The sequence below is a fragment of the Chiloscyllium punctatum genome, chromosome 2, assembly GCF_047496795.1.
Source record: "Chiloscyllium punctatum isolate Juve2018m chromosome 2, sChiPun1.3, whole genome shotgun sequence".
Lineage (NCBI taxonomy): Eukaryota > Metazoa > Chordata > Chondrichthyes > Orectolobiformes > Hemiscylliidae > Chiloscyllium > Chiloscyllium punctatum.
In genome coordinates, this window is record NC_092740.1 from 148,113,568 (window position 1) to 148,141,019 (window position 27,452).

At 40.8% G+C, this 27,452-nt stretch overlaps 1 protein-coding gene across 4 annotated transcripts in view; it reads right to left on the bottom strand.

The window, feature by feature from the left end:
- Window positions 1-27,452, bottom strand: part of slc24a2 (solute carrier family 24 member 2) — a 295,161-nt gene that overhangs the window by 72,195 nt on the left and 195,514 nt on the right. For 2 of the 4 annotated variants that reach the window (XM_072590169.1, XM_072590175.1), the window contains exons 3-5: window positions 15,992-16,045; window positions 13,217-13,325; window positions 4,086-4,136 (exon numbers count right to left, since the gene is read on the bottom strand). In XM_072590169.1, coding sequence (XP_072446270.1) covers window positions 4,086-4,136; window positions 13,217-13,325; window positions 15,992-16,045 — 214 coding nt within the window. The remainder of the gene's footprint in view (window positions 1-4,085; window positions 4,137-13,216; window positions 13,326-15,991; window positions 16,046-27,452) is intronic. The other 2 variants (XM_072590181.1, XM_072590188.1) reach the window with 2 other exon arrangements.

Here is a 27,452-nt window from a genome sequence, read left to right on the forward strand (position 1 = left end):
TAGTGATCAAGTCTTCATTGTAAAACCATTCCTGCTCTATATCTTTTCACCTCTCTTTCCTCCTTCAAGTCACTCCATAAAACCCATCTCCTTGGCCAAACTTTGGTATCTGCCTGATGTGACTCAACGGCAGATTCTACGTTTTAATGTTAACTGGGAGCAGCTTCGGACATTTTATTGTCCTAGAGGCATTACATAAATATAAGTTGTTGCTGTCATTTATTGGATATCAACTCTGTGTGAAGGATTAAAATTCTATTTTTTTTTAAATTGCATTGCATAAAGAAGTCTTCCAGCTGTTTCTAGTTAGATTTCATATCCACTGAGCATCATGGAATATTTTTAAAAGTTACCATCCTGTTGAAGATTCTCCACTGATGTAAACCGCAATTAGATATTTGGCTATGGCAATGTAGATAAAAGTACACATTAGCTTCATAATATAACATTGCTTGGGAGAGTTGAGCCTTATCAATTTGTACTATTGCCCAGATTTCCAGCAGCCAGTAGGATTTCTGTGCATTGATGATTTTGGAGCAAAATATTCAGAAATGCCATCAAAAATCATTAAACAACTCTCCCTGAAACATTTCATCTTCATTGCTAGTTTTCGTCAGAACGACTAATGTCATGAAAATTCTTAGCAGTTCACCAAATTCTCAATTATTTGATTATTTCAAATGACCGGGAAAGTTAACTGTTAAAATACTAACTGCAGATATGCCGTAGAAGAGAGAGGGGAGGAGAAACATAGCAAGACAATTATGACAGATTACGCAGGAGAAGTTAACAGGTTATCCATAGAACATCCAAAACACCTCAGTGCAGAATCTCAAGAGGCATTAGAAGGATATTTGGAAGTAAATGGAAAATTAAACTCTCAAATTCAAGCAATATTCTGAAACATTGAAATGCTAGAATTAAAATAAAAATGATGCACAAAGTTCTCTCTCTCCCTCAATAATTGCAAATGGCATCCATTCAGCTAAAATGATCCTTTCCTTCAATTAATTCTGCATTAATAGTTCGGCATTTAGAGAAATATGTTATAAGTGTGAACATATTTTCTAATTGCTATATATGAAGTTTTAGAAAGTTATTTTTTGACAATGTCTATAAATTAGTCTAAATTTAAAGGGTCATGTCATTTGATCTGGCATTTGCCAAACAATTGGCACATTTAACCCCAGACTTATCTTCCACAGTGCAGGTTTTCACTGGAGATACTCCCTCTAATGTGAGCTGGGTGACAAGACTCAAGGATTGTTTTCAGGAGTGCATGATAATCAGGCTGGAAGACAATGGCAGCGGTATGTGTGTCCATGTGCAGTGTCCAAAGTTCCAGGAAGGTGTTGGGAATGTCAATTTGAAACTAGTTAAACTGCCTATTAGCTTCCAAGCTAAAAGAGACTTACTATGTGGAGTTTGCACATTCTCCCAGTGTCTGCGTGGGTTTCCTCCAGGTGCTCCGGTTTCCTCCCACAGTCCAAAAATGTGCAGGTTAGGTGAATTGGCCGAAATAAATTGCCCGTAGTGTTAGGTGAAGGGGTAAATGTTGGGGAATGGGTCTGGGTGGGTTGTACTTCAGCGGGTCAGTGTGGACTTGTTGGGCCGAAGGGCCTGTTTCCACACTGTAACTAATCTAAACTACTGTTTCAAGTAAAGCTTATTGGCCTTCTACTCAGTTACAAGACATGTCATTCATGTTGCCACAGAAGTGGACATTGAGGAGGCAATTGTTTCTGATATCCCGAAACCTCTCACCATGAGTCTAACTGGTTCCAAGACAGGAGGAAGTAGCAAAAAGCTCTAAGCTCTAGCGTTCACCATTTAAGAATGTGTTTGAAATGAAAAAAATCAAAGTCATGAGGGTTTGAAGATTTTTCTATTTCGCACAAGCAGGAGAATCCCCAGGGAAAGAAAAATCGCCAAGACAGACAGCCCTGGGGTTGAAAGTTTCTCGGTTGGGAACAACAAGAAACAATAGCAAACCCTTAGGATCAAAGATACCCTTGGGCTGGGTCCTGAAAAGTGCCGAATGGATCGTATAAACCTGGGTGAACGCTTTGACAGTGTCAAAAGTAAAAGAGAAAAATTCCATTCTGTCAAAGTTGCCTACAGCAGTCTGTTACAGTAAAATTTCTTAAAACATGAAATTTTGTGGAAGAATGTGAGGACTGCAGATGCTGGAGATCAGAGTTGAGAGTGTGGTGCTGGAAAAGCACAGCAGGTCAGGCAACATCCGAGGAGCAGCAGAATCGACGTTTCGGGCATAAGCTCTCCATCAGGAATGAAGCTTGTGGGCTGGTGGTCTGAGAGATAAATGGGAGGGGGGTGGGCTGGGGAGAAAGTAGCTGAGAATGCAATAGGTAGATGAAGTTGGGGAGGTGTCAGGTCGGAGAGGAGGGTGGAGTGGATAGATGGGAAAGGTGATATCAAGAGGGTGGTGCTGACTTGGAGGCTTGAGACTGCGATAAGATGGGGTGAGGGGAAAATGAGGAAACTGGTGAAATCCACATTAATCCCATGGGGTTGCAGGGTCCCTAGGTGGAAGATGCGGCGTTAGGCCCTCCTTTCAACGAAAGGAAATTCATTTCATTTTCAAAAAAAATTAAAAGGTTTCTACGGAGATTATAACAAAAGAATATTCTACATTGCCACAGGGACATTGCCTATCCTACTATATTATGAAACTAAGTAACCAACTAATAGCCATCTGCGTGTAGTTTTGTATATAATGGCGCACATTTTATATTCATCAAGCTGACGGTTATCAACACACAGCTTTATACAATAAATTTTACAACAAATGCCCAAAACTCCAGACAGAGTTATAAGTGGGTGTCAGGAAGTTGCTGATCAATTTGCACTGGCCCCCTCTCTCGCTGCTTTGCTGAAACTCTTGGCATTTCACTCCATGTAACAATTTGCCCATTAGTTGGCTACGAAACATCCATAAAAACTTAGGGCTGACACATTCAGGAGTAAGTGAACTTTTAACCGCATAAGTCTTGATTATTGCCAAACCATTTGCCCCTTCCCCCTACCCATTACTGGAAATTTTAATTTCAATTGGGTTGTCCATTCCCAAAGAATTTAATGGATGTTGGAGTTTTGAATTTTCTTACTTTCCTTTTGTCTGTCATCTCTTTTATTTATCTCATCATTCATTTTGATTTCCAAACCTAACATTACCAATAGCCTCTGACAGTCATCAGATGCAAGTGACTTCATCTCATTACTCTTGACTCAATCAGACCCATATTTCAGAAGCGAGTACAAAATAAAACATGTCCAAAGCAGAGCTACAACAGCAAAAACCAAAGTTGCTGGAAAAGGCTAGCAGGTCTGGCAGCATCCGTGAAGAGAAATCAGAGTTAACATTTCCGAACCAGTGACTCTACCTCAAAACTGCTCAGAAATGTTAACTCTAATTTCTCTTTACAGAAGCTGCCAGCAACTTTCTATTTTTGTTTCTGATTTACAGCACCTATAGTTCTTTCGATTTTTATTTAGAAGATCTACAACGTTGAAGAGATCAAACGAAATCCCACCCCATTGGAACCTGAATTAATTACTCAATTGGTAGGCCAAAGTAGCATTTTAACAGCACCAAATGAGTTGCCTCTAGTTTAGAAGTCACTTATTTAATTGTTTGCGGTAAGGAAGATCACGTTAGTGGTCAGGATACACACAAACACACACACACACACAAACACCGAATTGCAGAATCACAGAGCTGAGAGTTAAGGTGAAGGCTGCTTTTATTAAGGAATGGAGCTCAATTGAAAACAAGGAAGTAGTGAGGCACAGGAAGTGATTGAAACACTTTTAAACAAGGTAAGCAACAACAGTTCTATGTTACATCAAAATATTTTAAACATCACCACATTTTACACTTGTTATACCAATACACAGAAACAAACAAAATGACGTATGCAAAGATGTGATGACAGCCAAGGAAAAATGTTAAAATGAATCAATGAGACACGTACATTGTTAAAATAAATTTTTATTGTAATAAAGAATGTGTGTGTTCATGACTTTACAGATAATGTAACAGAGAAAGATGCTGAAGTTCTTACCTTCTTCTGTCATTGAGTCATAATATTTTAGTTTTCCATATGCTCCAAGTTCTACAACATCACAGTAAAAGAAAGGACAAATGAGCAAAAAGCAAAAAAAGAGATTAAAAATCAGGAAGCAGCAGAATGCAATTTAAGAAGCACACACAAGTGACGTGCTCCAAAAATCAGAGGATTTAAGATCAGCGATGAATGCTAAATATGGAATTTAGAATATTGCTGCAACAGATTCATCAATATTCAAATTAGGAAAATAGATGACCATCCTCTTAAACAAAAATAATCAATAACATGTAAAATGTCACAATTTTACTATATGGATCATTCATAAACATTTTTAGAATGTAGAACATTATGTTTATACAATCATTTCCGAAAATATGCAAATTGGTCTTCTGCTCAATTGACAGTTTCCTAGAGTATATTTTTCCAAAGAAATAATCAAGTTTATAATTCATTTCATATTTTTTAAAAATGCACTGAACAAATGCAAGTAATTCGTGCATTTTAAAACTTTTGCAAAAGGTAAGTTTTCTTTTGGATTTATGAGATTTTTGTCTTTACAATAAAAAGAACAGCCAGAGAAAAGAATTAAGAAAAGGGAATACTTCTGAGGTTGAATGTATTCTGTAATCGGCTTTGTTTGTTACATTAAAATCCCAGAACAATTGATGGCATTAATGAAAAAGCCAACTTTGTTAGGCAGTCTGTAGCCCTTGAACAGCATCTTCCCCTTTGTCTTTTATCACATCCTTTAATACAGTCTGTGTGATAGAGTTATTTTATTCATGATTAGAACATTTAAATCTTATGAATTAAAGAGGAAAATGGTTATTTTTAAACCAGGCAAGAAAGAAATGCTGATTCTTTCAAAATTATTAAAAAGGTCTCAATTAAAGTCGAATGATCTTTTTTATAAAAAAGGTTCATTACTAGAACTATTTCCATTTTATTTCTTTCATGACTGTTAGATGATGACATTATCTGCAAAAATGCATTCAAACAATCCCAGGTAGTCTGAAGCCTTCCTTCCTTAATCCATGTTCACATCAGCTTGGTTTGATTAGCAACATTTTTGACTGAATTAGATGGTAATGGGTTTAAGCCCCACTACTGCTTTAAGGCACAAACAACTTTTCTAAAATATATTCTTATCTTTAAATGCGTAACATATTACATGAGAGGAACACATCCTTAAAATAAGTCTGCAATGCAGCTGCAGCTTTTATTAAATGATATTTTATTTTATTCAGAAATTTCTGTGATTTTAACTAATTACTAAGTCAATTTTACCAAGAAGCTTGGCAATTTTTTTGTAATTGTTTATAAAGAATTGAATCAATAAAACCAGATTAGATCTTGCTATAAAACTGTGACATATCTGTATGACTGTTTACTTACAATCTACATTTTAGTTTTAAATTGCATGGAAAAAAAGGAGGAAATGAAAACATTTCTACAAGAAATTTTACGTAACAATATGCATTACACTACCAATCTAATCATTGAACTAGCATTCAAACAAGAAATAGGAATTCCAACTATGACCATCAAGTAGTGAAAATCACAAGTTTAATAAAACATTCAAGAGTTGAGTGCTGATGATAGATGCCCATTATTTGGAAACTGATCAATATTCGATGAAGTGCCATGATAACTATGTAACAGTATATGCACAGGTTGCCTTTTTGCTTTTAATGGGCAAATTAATACATTGTGATGCAACATTTATCTCAATTAAAAAATCTATTGCTCAAGGGAGATGTGCTGCCATCCACCAATTGCACTCAAAGTGAGGATTGATGAATTTCATTATACATTCACACATGATGATCCATCCTTATTAATCTACAGCCTCAGCAGATATCCCTCCTAGACTCTGCAGTGATTTGATGCTCGCTCCAAAGGTATGCAGTCATTTGAAAGATGGTGTTGGCGACATGTCCCTTTGAAAAACATTACTCTGCCTTTCTTTATACCCTGACATTGGACAAAATTATTCTAACTTTATTTTTTAAAAAAGGAACATCTTCGCCACAGCTAACTGTGGTTGAAAACTCTCCATTTCGAATAATGAAAATCCAATCTATTTGGTAACATATGTGGACTTTAGTCTTGTTTAAGAAGTAGTTAAACTTTTATTTATAAAGCAAAGTTCCAAAAATCCAAATGTAAGAGTTGAAAACAAAATAATGCCTCCTTTCCTGAACAGATCAAACCAATGTGATGCCTTTAATGCTGCACATTTATCAGACAAGACTCACCAACTTATTGACATGCTGTTTATTGGGAACACTGTTCAAGTTAGTCATTATCAATTGGAGCAACATGCAATATCCACATATTTAACAATTAATATTAGCTTGCAAATGAAAAGTTATTATTTAAATGAAGAAGTGACAAGACAGTTCCCTACAAAAGGTTCATGACTACAATCTTAGTGAGATAAACACTTAGTGAGATAATGGAGTAGTGAATAGGAACATGGTTTCTACTGCAGCATATTTAATGCTGCTGAATGATAATAAATCTGTATCAAACGGGTTTTACTAAATGTTAATCATTGAACAAAAATTTTCCATAGAATTGGAGCAACTTATGTATTTGACATTTTAAGATTAGATTCCCTACAGTATGGAAACAGGCCCTTTGGCCCAACAAGTCCAAACCAATCCTCCAAAGAGTAACCCACCCAGACCCATTCCCCCACATTTATGCCTGACTAATGCACATGGGCAATTTAGCATGGCCAATTCACCTGACCCGCACATCTTTGGATTGTGGGAGGAAACCGGAGCACCTGGAGGAAACCCACGCAGACACGGGGAGAACGTGCAAACTCCACACAGACAAGGCTGGAATTGAACCTGGGACCCTACTGTGAGGCAGCAATACTAACCACTGCCACCATGCCACCCCCTCAGACTTTATTCATTCTGAGGATTATTTGCCAAGGAATACAGTCCAGGCACTGGCAAAGAGAAACTGCTCAGAGATTGGGACTATTCTCCCTTGAGGGGAGGTGGCTGAGACGAGATTTGGTAGGGCTTTGCAAACTCATGAGCCAATTGGACAGGGGGAATCTCTTCCCATTCGTAAAAGAAGAAAAGAACAAGAGGGCATAGATTTGAAGTCATGTGCAAAGGAAGCAAGGGTGATGAGAGAAAAATCTTTTTCATGTAGCACCTAGTTAGAGAATGGAATGCACTGCTTACAAGTGAAGCGGAGCCAGGTTCAATTGGGACATTCAAGAGTGCATTAGATAATTATTTGTATAGAAATAGTGTGTAGATATTTGGTGAAAAAAGCAGGAGATTGGCATTAGACAATAGAGCTATTGCAGACAAGATGGACTGAATGGCTTCCTCCTGCACTGTAACAATACTGTTATTCTGTGATATATTACTCTCTCATTTAATTATCCATTCTTCACATGAACATCTGGCAGTCAGGCCCAAATATTTATTCAGAGCCAGCTGGAGAAAGAGGTTGCTGGATTTTCAGTCCAGCAGGAATCAGAAAATAAGGATTGCCTGCATATTCAGATTTTAAATGCAAGACGTATTTTGTTTTTGATCATTTCCTCCTCCGTGAGATAAAATATTGACTTCAATATCAAGGGATTAGACATTATACTTCAACTAAATATGTATCTACTTTTGTTATACATTTAAAATGAATAAGCCACCGCTTATAGTGAATTTATAGTGACTTTCATGTCACATACCACTACTGTTATCAGTTAACCAACCAATATGTTCGTTTTACAAAGTTCTTACTGCCTGAATACAGTGAAAATGTTTCATATTTTGCCTAAAAACTGGGATTTGGCAGCTTTTAGCTTGATTCTAATCCTCAGATATCAGATTGAAAACAAAAAAAAAGCAGATGCACAAGTGGCATGAAATTGGGATCAGTAGACCCTGCCAGCTGTTTGGGTACAAAGGATGCCATCTCAGAACAAACTGACGTCCAATTGCACTGCCTGGCTTTTCTCAAAGGACAAAGAACCACCTTTTACTCAAATCTGAAGCAGATTTTATTTTATTTACAAATAAGGGACACAGGCCTATTTCTGTATCAAGGGACAGCTTTCATTTATTTCAGCAATATTGATTGCCTGGAGGAAAACAAACATAGAACAACATAAGTATTCTTTTTGCAAAGTACAGAACAACCTCGATGATCCGAATGACACGGGCGGGGAGTATTTTACTCAGATAATCGAGTGTTCGGATAACCGAATGCTCGGATAATCAAACGTTCGGATAATCAAACGTTCGGATAATACAATTTACCCAAGCATTGGAACTGTGCAATCTTGTTCAGATAATCTGAAATTCAGATAATCAATGTTTGGATAATTGAGGTTGCCCTGTATTTAGTCCACTGTTTTGGAATTCAGAGGCCCAGTTATTCCTCCATCAGATTACCCCAAACAATGAGAGGACAGGCTTTGAAAACAAAGTGCCTTAATCTGCAAAGTCCCTTGCATTATGTCGAGGTTTCAGCCCTAAAATCCAGTTTATGAAGTAAGATTCCGTCATGTTTTTGGCCCAATTATGGCAATGAAGTGGGAGGAGCTCAGAGGATTTGCTCAGCATCTGTGTGCTTAATGGCCCACAGTGCAGACTGAATGGTTTACCTCCCTGGAGCCTTTCAATGCAACCAGAGAAATGAGAAATGTAGGCGACTGCTAGGATTTGAAAAAGCATAGAATCTTGGATGAAAAATTAGATTCAGTCACTAAATTAGATGAGTTGGAGATGGTGAAGAGGTTCCTCAGATTAGTTTATATCCACTTTAAGTGAGCTTTAAGAAATAACTTCACTATGGAACTGAAATTAACACGTGAGCAAACATGTGCCACTTGAAAACGGAGGGAAAACTCTTGATTTCCATGTTAAAATAACGAATAAGGGATCTTTTCTTTCAGGCTGCTTTTCTTCAGGGATAATGGACTTTTTGTAAGATAGTTAGATTTGGGTTTCCTGTGATGCTTCCTTGTTCTAACTAACTGACGGAATAAGACTGGCCAGATGTTGATAGGGCAAGTGGTTTGACAGAGCACAATATTCACAAGACTTTAAGATGTAGGAACAAAGTTAGGCCAGTGTTAGGCCATCATTTCTGATGGCAACATTTCATTAATCCACATTGAGAGAGACCCTAGATATCTGAATCAGGTTGTGATCGATCTTCCTCCCAAGTGATGGCTGAGGCTTGGAGAAACACACTCCTCGTGTGCGATGGAAACCTAATCTGCACGGACAGGATACACAGAGTTAAAACTTCAATCTTCAGATTAGACTGACAAATAATTTAACAATTAGTATAGGGTAAAGCATACATAAGACTGTCATTAGCAAGTCTGGTGTAGATTGTTACTGCACATACTTTCACTTGGCATGCGGTTATCAGAATTATTTGCTTAACTATGTTGCATAGCTCCAAGTGTCCAGTGATTAAACATTTACAATAAAATGGTCTGGATGTAGCAAATTGGAATGTTTCAGATGGTTAAATTTCCAAGAACTTTGTACTTACCAATTTCCAACTTAACTGCCTCCACTTCATTGAGAGATTCAGATGAAACCAGTCTGTTGGCACAGCTTAAGCAGTGAAGGTTCTGTGAAGTGATCTTTCTTCTGCAGCATCATGTATGCAACGAGCATGTCTTTGACACCACTAAACAGCTCCAGAAATCTTTTCCATAGGGCTTCACCCGGTAGCCCAAAGGGACTAGCATTTGTGCACGAGGATCACACCGCGTTTTGCATTTATTGCATTGGATTACATTGCATTACTCTACTTTCATATCCCTTCAGCAACCTGAAAATATGTTGTTATTTTGCATCATTAACAGACATTTTACATGATTAGCTGATTTGTTTTCATTTAAGGTGAATTGTTGTCCTGATTTTTCATTAAAGCAGCACACAAGAAGATGAGATTTTGATGTACTCAGTATCCCATTGAATACTTCAATCCTGCAACCACTAAAGCAGAAAACCAGGAACCTTCTACTTTACTGTGCACAAGTCAGGAGTATCCACTTCAATCCATTTTTTCATTCACATCCTCTCACACTTCACTTATTCAAGAAAAGTTTTTTTCCCGAAATGCGAAAGTAAAATAAAACTGAATACAGCACTCGGAAATAAAATGCTGTAAATGCTCAAGTGATCAGGTGAACTCGGTGGAGGCAGAAACAGTTAACATTTCAGATCTTTTCATCCACAAATGTTGAGCATTTTTGGCAATTTTTCATTTTTAATCTTGCAAAACGTATACTGGGAATACATTCTTTAAAAAAATCACCCTTGTCATTTCCCAGTATTGAATATAAGCTCCTATTTAGGGTGGATAGAGACAAGTTTTTTCCCAGGGTGAAGGATTCAATAACGAGAGATCACGCTTTCAAGATGAAAGGTGGAAAGTTTAAGGGGGATACACATGACAAGTACTTCACACAGAGGGTGGTGGGCGTTTGGAACGCGTTGCCAGCAGAGGTGGTAGAGGCAGGCATGGGAGATTCATTTAAGATGCGTCTGGATAAATGCATGAGTATGTGGGGAGTAGAGGGATACAGATGCTTAGGAATTGACCGACAGGTTTAGACAGTACATTTTGATCGGCTCAGGCTTGGAGGGCCGAAGGGTCTGTTCCTGGGCTGTAAATTTTCTTTGTTCTTTATTGCATTTTCTTGAAAACTCATGGCATTTTAGACACAGCTTCAATACTGCGTGTGATTAATATTAGTGTTAGCATTAATAGTCATGGCAGGACATGGATAGATTTGGATCAGTCACATATAGGCACCTCAGCCAATTTTACTTTTTATGAGAGAGGGGTGTGAATTGAGCCACCTAATCAAAACTGTGCATTTAGTTAACGCGACACAATTGTCGCTCAAAAATATATGAACTCATAAGATGAACAAGTTTTCCCAAATTATTTCTGCATATTGTCCACCAGCTAAGAAAGTCTGTATCAAAATGTGTGAAGAATTTAGTCTTTTCCTTAATAAAAAAAAAACTCAAAAAGAAACTGTTATCACCATAACTTTTCAGGTTTGGCTGCACAGAGAAAAGAAACGTCATGTGAGTTTTTAATCCAGATTAAACTATTTGATACATGGCCTGGTCACCTCTCACATTGTTCTTATAATATACAGTCTTTCCCAAACTCAATTAAGAACTTTAGGAAACAGAGTTAGTTTGGGTAGATACGATTATTTAAGTACTGAAAGTTATGTTTCATCCTGCCTCTCTGATCATCGCTGTTCATTAATGCTTGTGAACCTAAGTGAAATTAATTTATCCATTCAAATTCATTTCCAGATGGGCTTCAGCTAATGGCACAACATTATTCACAATTTGTCAATAGTTGGGCAGTCTTATTTCTGAAATGGAAGAAGATACCTGGTATGAACAGTATAAATGTTGCAATGACTCAGAATATGTATTTTCCTTGGTTCTGTAAAACCCATGGCATTTTAGACACAGCTTCAATACTGCGTGTGATTAATATTAGCGTTAGCATTAATAGTCATGACAGGACATGGATAGATTTGGATCAGTCACATATAGACTAGATCTGAAACATGAACTCTGCTTTCTCTCCACAGACACTGACAGATCTGCTGAGATTTTCCTGCAATTTCTGACTTCCATGCAGCTCTGTATTTTTTTTTGGCTCTTGGATCGATGAGGACTGGTACAGCTGAGGTTACTAAATGTTAGACAGGGTATAAGTGACCAGGGAGAGCAAATGAACAAAACAAATTATTTTGCCCTTCACCACCATTTTTTTTCGCTGGACTATAAAAAGCACAATTACCACCAGAGCTCTTCCAAAGAAATGTTTCATGTAACACTTGTGGAAAGACACATCCCAGTGCTTTTTGCAAATCTCAATTACAGATATCTGTACAAGGCATAAAGAAAGAGACAGCACCTGGAAAAGAAGCCATTATGTTGCTGATCAACTCTGAATCTATTGCTCAGTTCTGGTATTTAATAATTCAAAATGAAAATATGAAGAAAATAGCACAATTACATAGATAAATCAAACCTATAACTAATGAGCTGGTATTAGAAGTGTAGGCTTTGTAAATAACGTTTTATAATGAGGATCTGAATCAATGTAACATCAGTCTTCCAGTACATTTGAACTGACCAGTGCAAAATAAATACCACAAGTGTCTCCCTGGAGTATTCACAAAATCATAGAATCCCTGCAGTGTGGAAGCAGGCCATTTAGCCCAACCAGTCCACACCAACACTCCAAAGAACATCCCACCCAGACCCCACCCACTTCCCCCCTTATCATCCCCCCCACTACCCCCACACCTCCACTCTATCCCTGTAACACTGCATTTCTCATGGCTAACCCACCCAGCCTGCACATCCCTGGACACCATAAGCTATTTAGCATGGCCAATCCACCTAACCTGTACATCTTTGGACTGTGAGAGGAAACCCACAGAGACATGGGGAGAATGCGTGAACTCCACACAGACAGTTGACAGAGGGTAGAATCAACCACCTGGGTCCATGGCACGAAAGGCAGTAGTACCAACCACTGAGCCACGTCTTTTTCATTAGGGTCAATGTGTCTGGGAGAAATTTTCAAACTTGATTTTTTTCTTGGACAATTTCAGTCACAAGAAAACCAATTCCTATGCAGAAGAAATTAATGTTTATTTCTGCTATTTGCATTATAAATAACCCATTTTCCACTTCATCCCATTTATGTCAATAGCAGGAAGATTCCAAAAATGTACTGCCGCTTTGCTACGTCCATTGTGTTCTACTGCGCAAATCAAACTTCACTCTCAGCGGACTCACAAGAATCCACTGCAATGCTCAGGAAATCCCCAGCAATTTCCTCCCAATGGCAATTTTGGGGGAAGGAAAGGCTTAGCAGTATTTAGTATGCAGTGCATGCAAGAGTTTGCTTTGTTTCAGTAAAAGGAAAGATAGCTTCATGTTATGTTGTGATAGACTGAAGATTGAATGCTTAAACCATGCAGTATGGTAAATCAAAGCAAACCCATTTGTAAAGGTTCCTTATCGGATACATACAATTGCAAGTGTAAAGTTTCACATCCAAGTGTAGGGGGTTACCTTCAGCAAGTGGATCCAGAGTGTTGATCATTAGCTGAAAGATGCTGTTCCTCATGAGAGTGTTGTGCAGGGAAGCTGAGCTCCCACCTCGCTGAAGACGTGGCTTGGGCTGTAAAATAGCAAAGATAAATCAGCACCACTTCTCCTGATATTCTCCTGTATCTTGAGAAGTATCACTGTAGCGCATCGATCAAATTACAAAATCCATAAAAGAAATATACTTAATAAAAGTTAATTTTAACTCCCTGTATACAGGTTTATATCAAATTTCAAAAGTCTAACAAAAACACCACCGTGCACCTTCAAAAATAATTTCCAGGCGCAGAGATGGCTCTTACTGCAGTTAAGCAATCACACAGTTTGTATGTATTGTTTGTGCAGCAAGCAGACTCTAAACAAATGTAATCTGTGTTGGAATTCAGCTGATCAAAGGAGATAGCTGAGCACTTCAATGAACTAGTATATAAGAGAATCTGCTTACTTCGGCTTAATATTCATTCACTGACTGATAGATCAAGCAGCAGCACTCTATGAACATATGATCCATAATTATATTGAATGGTAGAGCACGCTCAAGAGCTGAATGGCCTACTCCTGCTGCTATGTTTGTAACAGCTTTCATTTTCTTCATGACTAATCCTTCTATAAGGAGAAAGTGAGGACTGCAGATGCTGGAGATCAGAGCTGAAAATGTGTTGCTGGAAAAGCACAGCAGGTCAGGCAGCATCCAAGGAACAGGAGAATCGACGTTTCGGGCATAAGCCCTTATGCCCGAAACGTCGATTCTCCTGTTCCTTGGATACTGCCTGACCTGCTGCGCTTTTCCAGCAACACATTTTCAGCTCTAATCCTTCTATAACACAGACATAAAATTGTTTACTACCCTAGTAAAAACATTTTGAAAAACAAAGCAAAGCACAACTCCACTTAATACCTGCGACTCGGCAACAGTTTTTAATTCTTAACAGGATCCTAAAACCAATCAGCTATTGGGAAAATAGTAAAGTTAGAAGAAGGGCCAAAGTTTGCAAGCAGGGTTTTATTTTTTGCAGAAAGTTGTTATCACAAGACCTTTACTTGACGTTGTTTCCCTCACTCTATTTTGATTTTTGATAAAGGACAAAATGCTTGCTAAGGTGCCATCAAGGGAACTATTTTTGAAGAGAATCATGAACTCAATGTGGTGACAAAACTCAATTAATTTATCATGCTTGCACGCTTCAATGATTGTGTATGTGGGTGGGTGTGTGATAGACATTCACTTCTAATTCACCTGCCACCCAATTCTTTTCCTAACTATAGTTTGACCACCATGTTACAAAACCAACATATTTGGAAGGAAGGTGGCTGAACAAATTGAATATTAAAAGAGCTAAAATTTTAATATAAAAAAAAGGTGACTCAGGGTCACTGTTAGGAATACCATATTCGCTAATATATTTTACTCTGTCCTGGATTTTAGCCTGTAGGACATAGTTTTTCTTAAAGTGGACTGCTGAAATGGGTAAACATTTGGCTATTTAAATATGAAGCAGAGAAGTGTGAAGTAATACATTTTGGTGTGAAGAATTGGACAAGGCAAAATGTAAATTAAATGATAGAACTTTAGAAAAGGTAAACATGCAAATGTTTGAAAGTGGCAGGACAAATGCAGAAGACAGGTTATAAAAGAAATCACAAATCCTTCTAAATAAAAGCATTGAGTACAATATAAAGGAAATTATGTTACACTTTTAGAAATGCACCCAATAGGCCTTAGCTTGTGCTCAATTCAGTGTTAAACTTTGCAAAGGCCTTTCAGAGTATGCAGAAGGGATTTACTAGAACTATACCAAGAATGAAGGACTTCAGTCCTGGGTAAAGGCTGGAGTAGCTGACATCGTTTTTCTTACAGCAAAGGAGGAGAAGAGGCAATTATGATGTTCAAAGTAACAAATGACTTTGATCGAATAGATAATTCATTTCAGTGACAGAAGAAATGGTCTCTTGAAGATTAGCGATTTGTTACGAACTAGAATCCTGTACCTTTAAGACCAGTGGGATTGGCCATAATAGTAATACTTAAGAGAACTGGACAAATACATGAATAGATACCTAATCAGCCTGTTCAGAGACCTCATTAAACAGCTTTGGCACAGTGGGACTTGAACCCAGGCCTTCTGTTACAGCAGTAGGGACACTACCATTGTACCACAACAGCCTGTCTTATAGGAAACAGGAGTGTGGGAGTAATTGGATAGCTCCAACAAAGAGGTATGATGGGCCAAATGGTCACTTTCTTTGCTTTATAATTTGATGATGCCATCATACAGTAAACACCCAATTTTTGGATTAATTAGTTTCAGTTGTATAGTCACAGCGATGAATTTTAATAAGCCTTCCCTTAACTGTCAATAAAAAAATACTATTTAATGATAGAAAAAGGTGGTCAGTGGCATTTATTAACTTGCAGAGTAGTCCCTGTTCAATTCAACTTGGGAACTGGGCTCTTGAGCTGATTAAGGCATTAACTCATGCTGTGTCAGTCCCCAACCCCTGCTTATTCCATGCAACTGGAAATTGCACCGTTAGCTAACAGACTATCATTCTTAGCAATTACCATAAATCAACAAACTTCACACAAGTGTATTCTACATTCAGACTTTTGCAACAGAGAGGAATATTCACATAATTTGAACAATTACACCAAGTGACTTAGGATGGACAGCTAAGACCACATTACTGGACTAGATATCACACAACATTACCAGGGGAACTAGTTACAATTGCTCCTACCGTGAGCAACTTGTGATCCTTCTGGCCAGGAGTGGCTTCCTGATGATTACCCACCTTTTAAACAGCAAGGCAGGGGAGAGGGGTGGGGGGGGGGGGGGGGGGGGTGTGGTGGTGGAGTGAACAAAACAGGAAATAAATGAAAGGACATAAAAGACAAATCAGCAAAGCAATCAAAAAATTACTAATGTCAGAACAAGAAAACGTTGCACACCATGAAAGTAAAGTGAAAGCCTTTCAAATAAATTTTAACAAAGAGATGGAAAATGCCACAGAGATAACATAACAGACAGCCCTTATATAAAGTCTTACACAAAGACTACAGGAAAGAAAACTGAAACATAGAAGTAGTTGTCAGTTTGAGAACTTGTTTCAATCTGTTAGAATTGAAGAGCCTATTTGTTCAAGCAGCACCCCATGAACGTATCCTGGAGTAAAGACCATTTCACCTAGTTTAGAGACAAATTCCACTGAAGTTATGATTTCATTTACTGAACCCAATTTGTCACATGAACACATCAAACATCTCAAGGCATGAGCAATCTTCGCTAATTATTACTAATCCTCCATCACCCTGAGAAAGTAATACTGTCAGCCAGAGTCTTTCAGTGGTGATGTGCCCAAAGTGAGGCAGCTACACAGATTTTCCCAGCCACTTCCTTATCTTTTTGGCCTTCATTGCAATTACTTACAACAGAAGTGTCTAATAGGCCGGCTCCTTCAGACAGTCTTTGAAAATCAACAACAAACTAGGATTTGTGCCACTGGAGGCTAGACTGGATGGAAGCGGCTAGCTCCTTCTTTTTTAGAAAGCAATACATCTCCACCATTCCGGAATTTACTTGTACCCACAAAAAACATCACGTTTACTGTTTTGACATTCTGGATCCAATGTTTGCTGACTCCAGTCACTAGAAATAAAAACACTAAAGACCACTTGGAGAAAATGTTAAAGAAACAAAAAGGCACCTAATTGAACTTAAATAACTAAAATAAGGGTTATGCCCATGAGGCACTGAACCTGTAATTTCTTAGACCAGATATTATAGACTGCAAGTGTTGTCATTTGCCATGCTGATTACTGGCATTATTGTTTACATTGATGCTCACATTCTGTGAGTGATTGAAAGACTAACCGTAATTACCCAGAGGACAGTTAAGTCAACCACATTGCTGTGGGTCTGGAGTCACATGTAGGCCAGACCACGAAACAATGGCAGATTTCCTTTCCTAAAGGACACTATAGTGAACCAGATGGGATTTTCCCCCAACAATTTACAATGGTTTGAAGGCCATTATTAGACCTTAATTCCAGTTTTTTAAATTGAATTCAAATTCTACTATCTGCGCTGGTGAGACTCACAACATTACCTGGGTCTTTGGGTTAATAGTCTGGGTGTTCACTGTGTTTTACTGATCAGTTTTATAAGGGTAAATGTATTTTTTATTTATTAAACCTTTTTCCAATAGGACCTCTTTATTGTATTAAAAGTGTTGTTTTTATTGTCTTCCACTATATGCTGTGTCAAATGTTCGAATCCTATCCAACTCATTCCCATTGTAAACATTATAACACATTCACCTCGTGATGTTTTACAAGGTAACCCCCAGGGACAGCGGAATTGACTATCTTGGGTGGTGTGCTGGCTACTGCAGAGCTTTCAAGGCTATTTTTTTCTCAGACTAGACATGTTTGTATTTCAATTCTTAAACGCTGGGTTGTTAATCCAGCACCATACATAATTTACCACTATTTTCCTAATAATGCTAAAGCAAATGGGTGTCTCATTAAATTAAAACAATAGAACCTGCAGCTCATGGTGGAAGTTTATGATCCATACATCAATTCACCACATAAACAACAGCGGCTCGTAATAATTACCTTCCATTAAAATTGTAAGCAGAAGCACTCAAAAAATGCTAATAGTTAGATGATACCATTGAAATATATGAAACTTGATTGACCTACTAAGGGTTAACTGCTAGAATAATCTTTTTAGGAATGCCTGTGATAATACAGCAAGATTCCTCACGTCACCTTTAGTCAGTAGGTTTCTACAAACAAAAACAACACTAATTGAGCTCTGTCCTAAACACATCTGCCTTAGGTTGATATAAAGTTAGTAGACAATCTGAGTTATCTAGACAATTCTGAACAACATTCCGGAATCAACTAAACACACTCATGATCTGGTGTGATTGTACGTTTTTCAACCAATACAACCTTCTGGGAAATTCAAATTTACGATTTAGCTTCGTAGCAATGTCAGACAATGTCAGATATATCCATCTATCTCAAGATGCTCAATCACCAAAGTGAAACCTTCGCAGATTGCAAATGGGACCTTGTGAAAATTAATTGCAAATAGAAAGATGCGAGAAGTGACCCTGGTAAGAAATTGTAGACATAATTCAATGGTTCCTTAGCTCCTTCTTCCATGGTAAGAACTTGAATTTAAATCAACAACTTTCAGACTAGCTTATTTTATCTGGCAATCAGCTGTGGAATATCACTCAACAAACTAAAAAATGCAAGGCTCTCGTGGTCATTAATAGATGAAGCAATACCCTGGGTGATTTAGCGATGGACTGTGTTCAGTTGAGTATAAGAGCACTTCTGGATATGAAAGACAAGAGAAATACAGGGCTCTTGGAGCACGTCAGTAGTGTCCTAACCTCTGAACCAAGAGGCTTGGGCTCAAGACCCACCTGCTCCACAGGTATGTAATAACATCCGTGAACACACTGTTTAGCAAATATCTACAAAAATGTTGTCATAAAATCATTAATTCTTCAACAGTGACCACCAGGGCAGAGCTCCTATCTACTAACAAAGCATCACCAACTAGCTGTTAAACCACTGAATCTTTTAAAAACTATTCCTCCTAATAAAGCACAATTTTATTCTAGTATATACTCCGCCTCCCTTGTGGTGGAGTGGTAGTATCTCTACCTCTGAGAGAAAGTGAGGACTGCAGATGCTGGAGATCAGAGCTGAAAATGTGTTGCTGGAAAAGCGCAGCAGTTCAGGCAGCATCCAAGGAGCAGGAGAATCGACGTTTCGGGCATGAGCCCTTCTTCAGGAATGAGGAGAGTGTGCCAAACAGGCTAAGATAAAAGGTAGGGAGGAGGGGCTTGGGGGAGGGGGGCGTTGGAAATGCGATAGGTGGAAGGAGGTTAAGGTGAGGGTGATAGGCCGGAGTGGGGGTGGGGGCGGAGAGGTCGGGAAGAAGATTACAGGTCAGGAAGGTGGTGCTAAGTTCAAGGGTTGGGACTGAGAGAAGGTGAGGAGAGGGGAAATGAGGAAACTGGAGAAATCTGAGTTCATCCCTTGTGGTTGGAGGGTTCCTAGGCAGAAGATGAGGCACTCTTCCTTCAACCGTCGTGTTGCTATGGTCTGGCGATGGAGGAGTCCAAGGACCTGCATGTCCTTGGTGGAGTGGGAGGGGGAGTTGAAATGTTGAGCCACGGGGTGGTTGGATTGGTTGGTCTGAGTGTCCCAGAGATGTGTCTCCCCAATATAGAGGAGGCCACATCGGGTGCAGTGGATGCAGTAAATGATGTGTGTGGAGGTGCAAATGAATTTGTGGCGGATATGGAAGGATCCCTTGGGGCCTTGGAGGGAAGTAAGGGGGGAGGTGTGGGCGCAAGTTTTGCATTTCTTGCGGTTGCAGGGGAAGGTGCCGGGAGTGGAGGTTGGGTTGGTGGGGGTGTGGACCTGACAAGGGAGTCACGGAGGGAGTGGTCTTTTCGGAACGCTGATAGGGAGGGGAGGGAAATATATCCCTGGTGGTGGGGTCCGTTTGGATTGGGCGGAAACGATGACGGATGATACGCTGTATATGGTGGTTGGGGGGGGGGTGGTAGGTGAGGACCAGTGGGGTTCTGTCCTGGTGGCGATTGGAGGGGCGGGGCTCAAGGGCGGAGGAGCGGGAAGTGGAAGAGATGCGGTGGAGATCATCGTCGATCACGTCTGGGGGGTAATTGCGGTCTTTGAAGAAGGAGCCCATCTGGGTTGTTCAGTATTGGAACTGGTCCTCCTGGGAGCAGATGTGGCGGAGACGAAGGAATTGGGAATATGGGATGGCGTTTTTACAGGGGGCAGGGTGGGAGGAGGTGTAGTCTAGGTATGTGTGGGAGTCGGTCAGTTTATATTAAATGTCCATGTTGATTCGGTCGTCCGAGGTAGAAATGGAGAGGTTTAGGAAGGAAGGGAGGAGTCTGAGACGGTCCAGGTAAATTTGAGGTCAGGGTGGAAGGTGTTGGTAAAGTGGATGAACTGTTCAACCTCCTCGTGGGAGCACGAGGCAGTGCCGATACAGTCATCGATGTAGCGGAGGAAAAGGTAGGGGGTGGTGCCATGTAGCTGTGGAAGGTGGACTGTTCCACATATCCTACGAAGAGGGAGGCATAGCTGGGGCCCATGCGGCTGCCCAAGGCTACTCTTTGGTTTGGAGGAAGTGGGAGGATTGGAAAGAGAAGTTGTTCAGGGTGAGGACCAGTTCAGTCAGTCGAAGGAGGGTGTCAGTGGAAGTTCCCCGGTCCCCAACGCCTTATCTTCCAGTCCAGTCCCTATACACCTCCATTCCCCCATCACGACGGACTCAAAGCCCTCCGCTTCTTCCTTTCCCGCCATACCAACCAGTACCCTTCCACTGACACCCTCCTTCGACTGGCTGAACTGGTCCTCACCCTGAACAACTTCTCTTTCCAATCCTCCCACTTCCTCCAAACCAAAGGAGTAGCCATGGGCACCCGCATGGGCCCCAGCTATGCCTGCCTCTTCGTAGGATATGTGGAACAGTCCAACTTCTGCAGCTACACTGGCACCACCCCCCACCTTTTCCTCCGCTACATCAATGACTGTATCGACGCTGCCTCGTGCTCCCACAAGGAGGTTGAACAGTTCATCCACTTTACCAACACCTTCCACCCCGACCTCAAATTCACCTGGACCATCTCAGACTCCTCCCTCCCCTTCCTAGACCTTTCCATTTCTATCTCGGACGACTGAATCAACACGGATATTTACTATAAACTGACCGACTCCCACACATACCTAGACTACACCTCCTCCCACCCTGCCCCTTGTAAAATGCCATCCCATGTTCCCAATTCCTTCGTCTCCGCCGCATCTGCTCCCAGGAGGACCAGTTCCAATACCGAACAACCCAGATGGCCTCCTTCTTCAAAGACCGCAATATCCCCCTCAGAAGTGATCGACAATGCTTTCCACCGCATCTCCTCCACTTCCCACTCCTCTGCCCTTGAGCCCCGCCCCTCCAGTTGCCACCAGGACAGAACCCCACTGGTCCTCACCTACCACCCCACCAACCTCCATATACATCATATCATCTGTTGTCATTTCCGCCACCAGGGATATATTTCCCTCCCCTCCCCTATCAGCGTTCCGAAAAGACCACTCCCTCCGTGATTCCCTTGTCAGGTCCATACCCCCCACCAACCCAACCTCCACTCCCGGCACCTTCCCTGCAACCGCAAGAAATGCAAAACTTGCGCCCACACCTCCCCCTTTACTTCCCTCCAAAGCCCCTAGGGATCCTTCCATATCCACCACAAATTCACCTGCACCTCCACACACATCATTTAGTGCATCCGCTGCACCCGATGTGGCCTCCTCTATATTGGGGAGACAGGCCGCCTACTTGCGGAATGTTTCAGCGAACATCTCTGGGACACTCGCACCAACCAACCCAACCACCCTGTGGCTCAACACTTCAACTCCCCCGCCCACTCCACCAAGGACATGCGGGTCCTTGGACTCCTCCATCGCCAGACCATAGCAACACGATGGCTGGTGGAAGAGCGCCTCATCTTCCGCCTAGGAACCCTCCAACCACAAGGGACGAACTCAGATTTCTCCAGTTTCCTCATTTCCCCTCCCCCCACCTTGTCTCAGTCCCAACCCTCGAACTCAGCACCACCTTCCTAACCTGTAATCTTCCTGACTTCTCCGCCCCCACCCCCACTCCGGCCTATCACTCTCACCTTAACCTCCTTCCACCTACCGCATTTCCAACGCCCCCGCCCCCAAGTCCCTCCTCCCTACCTTTTATCTTAGCCTGCTTGGCACACTCTCCTCATTCCTGAAGAAGGGCTCATGCCCAAAACGTCGATTCTCCTGTTCCCTACCTCTGAGCCTGCGATCCACATCCCACCTTCTCCAGAGGCATGCACTAACATCCCTGAACATGCTGATGGGGAAGAGTCTCAAACTTCACTGCATTTCAACTTGACACCACTTCAAATTATTCTCTCAACTTCAAGATGGCAATCTAACATTTCTCGCAAATTTGTTCTGTTCCATAATGTCATTCTCACAGCGCAAGGAGCAAAGCAGGATTAAGTTCCAGTGTATTTGGTCACCTACATTTCCATTACTACTAATTTTTTTGAAAAAAGTTCATCAATACACCATTAAATTCTTCAGTGCAATTTTGTTCCACCAGATCTCTTATTCCATTTCACACACATCCTCAACCAGCAGCCAAAAACAAAATAGACAAAGTCCGCACAACTTCAAAGCCATTTTAAGTGGAGACTCAATGTACAAACAACTCAGTTTTACCATTTCAATCATATTTATTTCCAGAAATCCAATTCAAACCAATACATAGGCTGCTTCAGCAACAGTAGCAGTGAATTTAGACATTATTTAATAAGGATACTAGCGGTCAAGATTAATTCTTGTTTGGAGAGGTTGGATATGGTGTAGAAAACTGCAAAATAAGACCAGAAACCATCAGCCCCAGTAACTTGGTTGATTCTTGAACATTATTTTGTGCATTTTCTGGCATTCCGCAACACAAACTCTGCATTTAAGCCAAAAATAGTTTCTCCCGAAAGAGTTGAAAATACAAGGTGAGGAGTCTGAGTCATATTGGCCTTCACCCTTGAGTGGCTAACTGGAAGAGAAAGTTTACTGATCTACTTTAGAGAGAGTAGCTTTTTATTCGTCATTTCTACCATATACAATTGATACAGTGAAAAAAACGAGACAGTGTTCCTCCAGGATCGAGGGTGCTACATGGATAGCAAAAACGTAGAGTCTGGTCTACATTTATCCCATTAAAATCAATAGAATAAAAATTAAATCAGTCCTATGTTAAACATTTGATCTCACTGTCCCAGTTTAATGTGGTTGTTGGCATTGCTGCCTACACCTTCCACATCTCTCCTGTGATGTGCAGTTCTGATGGAGCTGTCTTATTTAGTTCCAACTGTACCTATTTGAGTTTATGCAAATTATCTTAACAGTGGTTTTACTTCCCAACTCAATTGTGCAAATGCTATTTCTTCCAGCCATATTTTGGGAAGACTGAAATCATTGTCTTTGGCTCCAATTACAAATTTGGTAGCCTGGCCAATTCCTTTTTTCACCTTCCTAGTCACAATTAGTGAGCTGGCCATCCCATTTCATCCAAACTGAGCGCCTGACTTCAGTCTCCCCTTCATAAAGATCATTGACTTTCATCTGTGCAACAGTGCCTGCTCTGCCTCTGCCTCTGTCCCTACCTCTATCTGAGCCAATTTACCCCAGCCACACATTTATCACCGCCTGACACAATTCCTCTGGTCACCTTCCCATGCTGTACCCTTTGGAAATTTCAGCTCATCCAATGCTCTACTTTTGATGTCCAATCTTACTCAAGTCTGACATTTCCATCTTCCTACCCTCGCTAGCTATTTCACAGAACTTTAAATTTAAAATCATCCATTTATATCCAATTTTGACCTCACGTCCTCTCTATGAGCCCTTCTAGCCCAATGAACCTTGACCTGATGTTTACATTTCTTCAAATTGTTTTGTGTGATGTGACCATCGCTAGCTTATCTCTAACTGTTCGTAAGGTCATGGTGACATTGCAATCTAACTGTTAAAAGTACACTATCAACTCCATTAGCAAAGAAGTTCCAGAATTTTGACCTAGTGACAATAAAAGAAGTGATATTGTTCGAGGTCAGGATGGTACATGATTTGGAGGGACCAGTGTTCTGCTATGCTCATCATTCTAGAAAGAAGAGGTCACAGGTTTGGAAGGTGCTGTTGAAAAGCACTAGCGGGTTGCTAGCAATAAATCTTATAAATGGAATAAATTGCTGCCACTTATTTGGCAGGGGCCACTGCTTGAGGCAATGTTCAGGGTGCAATTTAAGCATACAGATTCTCTTCAATGTTGTTGGAACAAGTAAGTATCCAACCAAACCTATGATTTGAGCCTTTTCAGTTTGTGGAAAGGTTCAAGAAAACCATGAGATGAATGAATATCCAGCCTCTGACTCGCCCTTGTCACCATAATAGTAATGCGACTCATCCAATTAAATTGGTGGTCAGTGGTGAGCCCCTGGTAGTTAATGGCTGTGCATTCAGCAACATAATGCTGTTGGAAGTTATGCAGCAGTGATTCAACTGGTTGAAGATAGTCATTATGTGACATTACTGTGAAAAGGTTCTTATCACTCATAAGTTCAACCTGAATTGTGTTGTATGTTAGGAAGAACTGCTTCAATATTTGAGGACTTGAAAATTATATTGATAATTATATAACGAGTGATGATCAGCAGGTGGCTCAGTGGTTAGCACCACTGGCTCACGGTGCCAGGGACCGGGTTTGATTCCAGCGTTTGAAAAACTGTGTGGAGTTTGTATATTCTCCCTGTGTCTGCGTGGGTTTCCTTTGGGTGCTCCGGTTTCCTCCCACAGTCCAAAGACGTGCAGATTAGCTGAGTTGGCCATGGTAAATTGCCCATAGTGTTCAGGGATGTTAGGTTAGGTGCATCAGTCAGGGGTAAATGTAAAGTAATAGAGTAAGGGAATGAGTGTGGGTAGATTACTCTTTGGAGGGTCATTGTAGACTTGTTGGGCCAAACAGCCTGGTTCCACACTGTTGGGATTCTACGATTCCCCATTTCTGACTTTATCTTAGAGAGAAGATCACTGATGAAGCAAATGAAGATGGCTTGGCTTAGGATTGTACTCCGAGGACTTCCTGCAGTGCTGCCCTGGAGTATTGGTTGTTGGCTGCTCCCAACTACAACCTTCCAAACTTTCTTTTGTGTTTGGTATGAATCCAACTCATGCTGCACTTTAACCCTAATTTACATTGTCTTCCATTTTACTTCAGCTCCTTGATGTCACTGTTATGCACACAGACTGCTATCTTCATTGGCGGGATTGTATTTGTGCTTATGCCAATTTGATGCTCTGACACAGACAAATGAGTTCTGCAAGTAATTTCAGTGCATATGCCTATCAGAATGACCCATTACAAAATTGGTATAGTTTCTGCCAAGTGTGATCCAAGAAATGCAGGGACAGCTGTGTTTTCTATAATAATAGTCACACAGCAAGGGAACAGACCGTTCGGTCCAACTCATCCATGCCGACCAAGTTTCTCAAACTGAATTAGTCTTACTTACCTGCATTTCACCCATATCCCGCTAAATCTTTCCTAATCATAAACCCTGTCCAAATGTCTTTTAAATGTTGTAACTGTACCTCCATCTATCACTTCCTCTGGCAGTTCATTCCACATACAAACCACCCTCTGCGTGAAAAAGTTATTCCTCAGGTCTCCTTTAAACCTTTCTCCTCTCACCTTAATAATATGCCCTCTAGTTTTGAACTCACCCATGCTAGGAAAAAGCATGCTTCACCATTCACCTTATTTATGCCCTTCATGATTTTATAAACCTTTCAGGTCACCCCTCAACTTCCTATGCTCCAGTGAAGGAAGTCCCAGCCTCCCTTTAACTCAAACCCTTCAGTCCTGGCAACATCCTGGTGAATCTTTTCTGAACCCTGTCCAATTTAATAATTTCCTTCATATAACAGGATGACCAGAACTGCACACAGTAGTCCAAAAATGGCCTCACCAACATCCTGTACAACCGCAACATGACATCCCAACTCCTCTACTCAATGATCTGAACAATAAGGCAAAGTGTACTCAACATCTCCTTAACTACCCTTTCTACCTGTGACTCAATTTTCAAAGAACTATGGACCTTAACCCCTAGGACTCTGTTTGACAACAGGGCCCTATCATTAACTGTACACATCCTGCCCTTGTTCGTCTTACCAAAATACAACACCTTGCCTTTATGTCAATTAAGTTCATTCTCACTTGCTAGAAATAGTCACTGCCTGGAACTTGTATGGTACAAATGTTTTTTTTTGTTACTCATCAATCCTGGATGTTACCCAGGTCTTGCTGTGTTTGCATGAATACAGGCTGCTTCATTATTTGAGTGTGAATGATGCTGAACATTTTGCAAAGTCATCATCCCCACTTCTGACTTTGTGATGGAGGGGATGGTCATTGATGAAGCAGCTGAAGATGGTTGAGCCGAGGACACCACCCTGAGGAACTCCTGCAGAGATGTCCTGGGGCTGAGATGAGTGACTTCCAACAACCACAACCACCTTCCTGTGTGCCAGGTACGACTCCAACCATCAGAGTCCAAACCACACCCCTCCTGCAATTCTTATTGATGCCGGACTTGCTCGGGCTCCCAGATGCCACACTCCATCAAATATAACCTTGATGTATCTCACCCTCATCTGTAATTCAGCGATTGTGACAATGTTTGAACCAGAGATTAGGAGCTGCATGGCCTTGGCAGCACCCAAACTGAACACGAGTTAGAGTGTTATTTCTTTGTATGGGCTGAATGATCGCACTGTCAATGACACCGTCCACCATGATATGGATGATCAAGGGGAGATTGATGGGCTGTAATTGGCTGGATTGGATCTGTCCTACATTTTGTGCACAGAGGTTACCTGGCCAGCTTTCCACATTGTTGACTTGATGCCAGGTTCGTAGGTGTACAGGAACAACTAATCTAGGGGCACGGCATATCCTGAAACACAAGTCCTGAATACTATTGCTGGAATGTTGTTCGGATCCAAAGCTTTTGCAGCATCCAGACTTTTTCCAACCTTTTCTTGATACCACAAGGAGTGAATCGGATTGGCTTAACCCAAGGGTTTGGCAAACTCTGCAGGTAGAGATGAGCTATCCTCCCAGCACTTTGGGCTGAAGATGGATGAGAATGCTTCTGCCTCATTGTTTGCTGGGATCCCCCATCATTGAATATGGGGAATATTGATGGAATCCCATCCTCCAGTGAGTTAATCATCCACCATCATTTACAACTATTTTTTGTCATTTACATAAATGATTTGGATGTGAGCATAAGAAGTACAGTTAGTAAGTTTGCAGATGACACCAAAATTGGAGATGTGGTGGACAGCGAAGAAGGTTATCTCAGATTACAACAGGATCTGGACTAGATGGACCAATGGGCTGAGGTTCAATTCCACCCTCAGGCAACTGTCTTTGTGGAGCTTGCACATTCTCCCTCAGTCTGCGTGAGTTTGCTCCGGTTTCCTCCCACAGTCCACAGATGTGCTGGGCCATGGCAAATTACCCAGCAT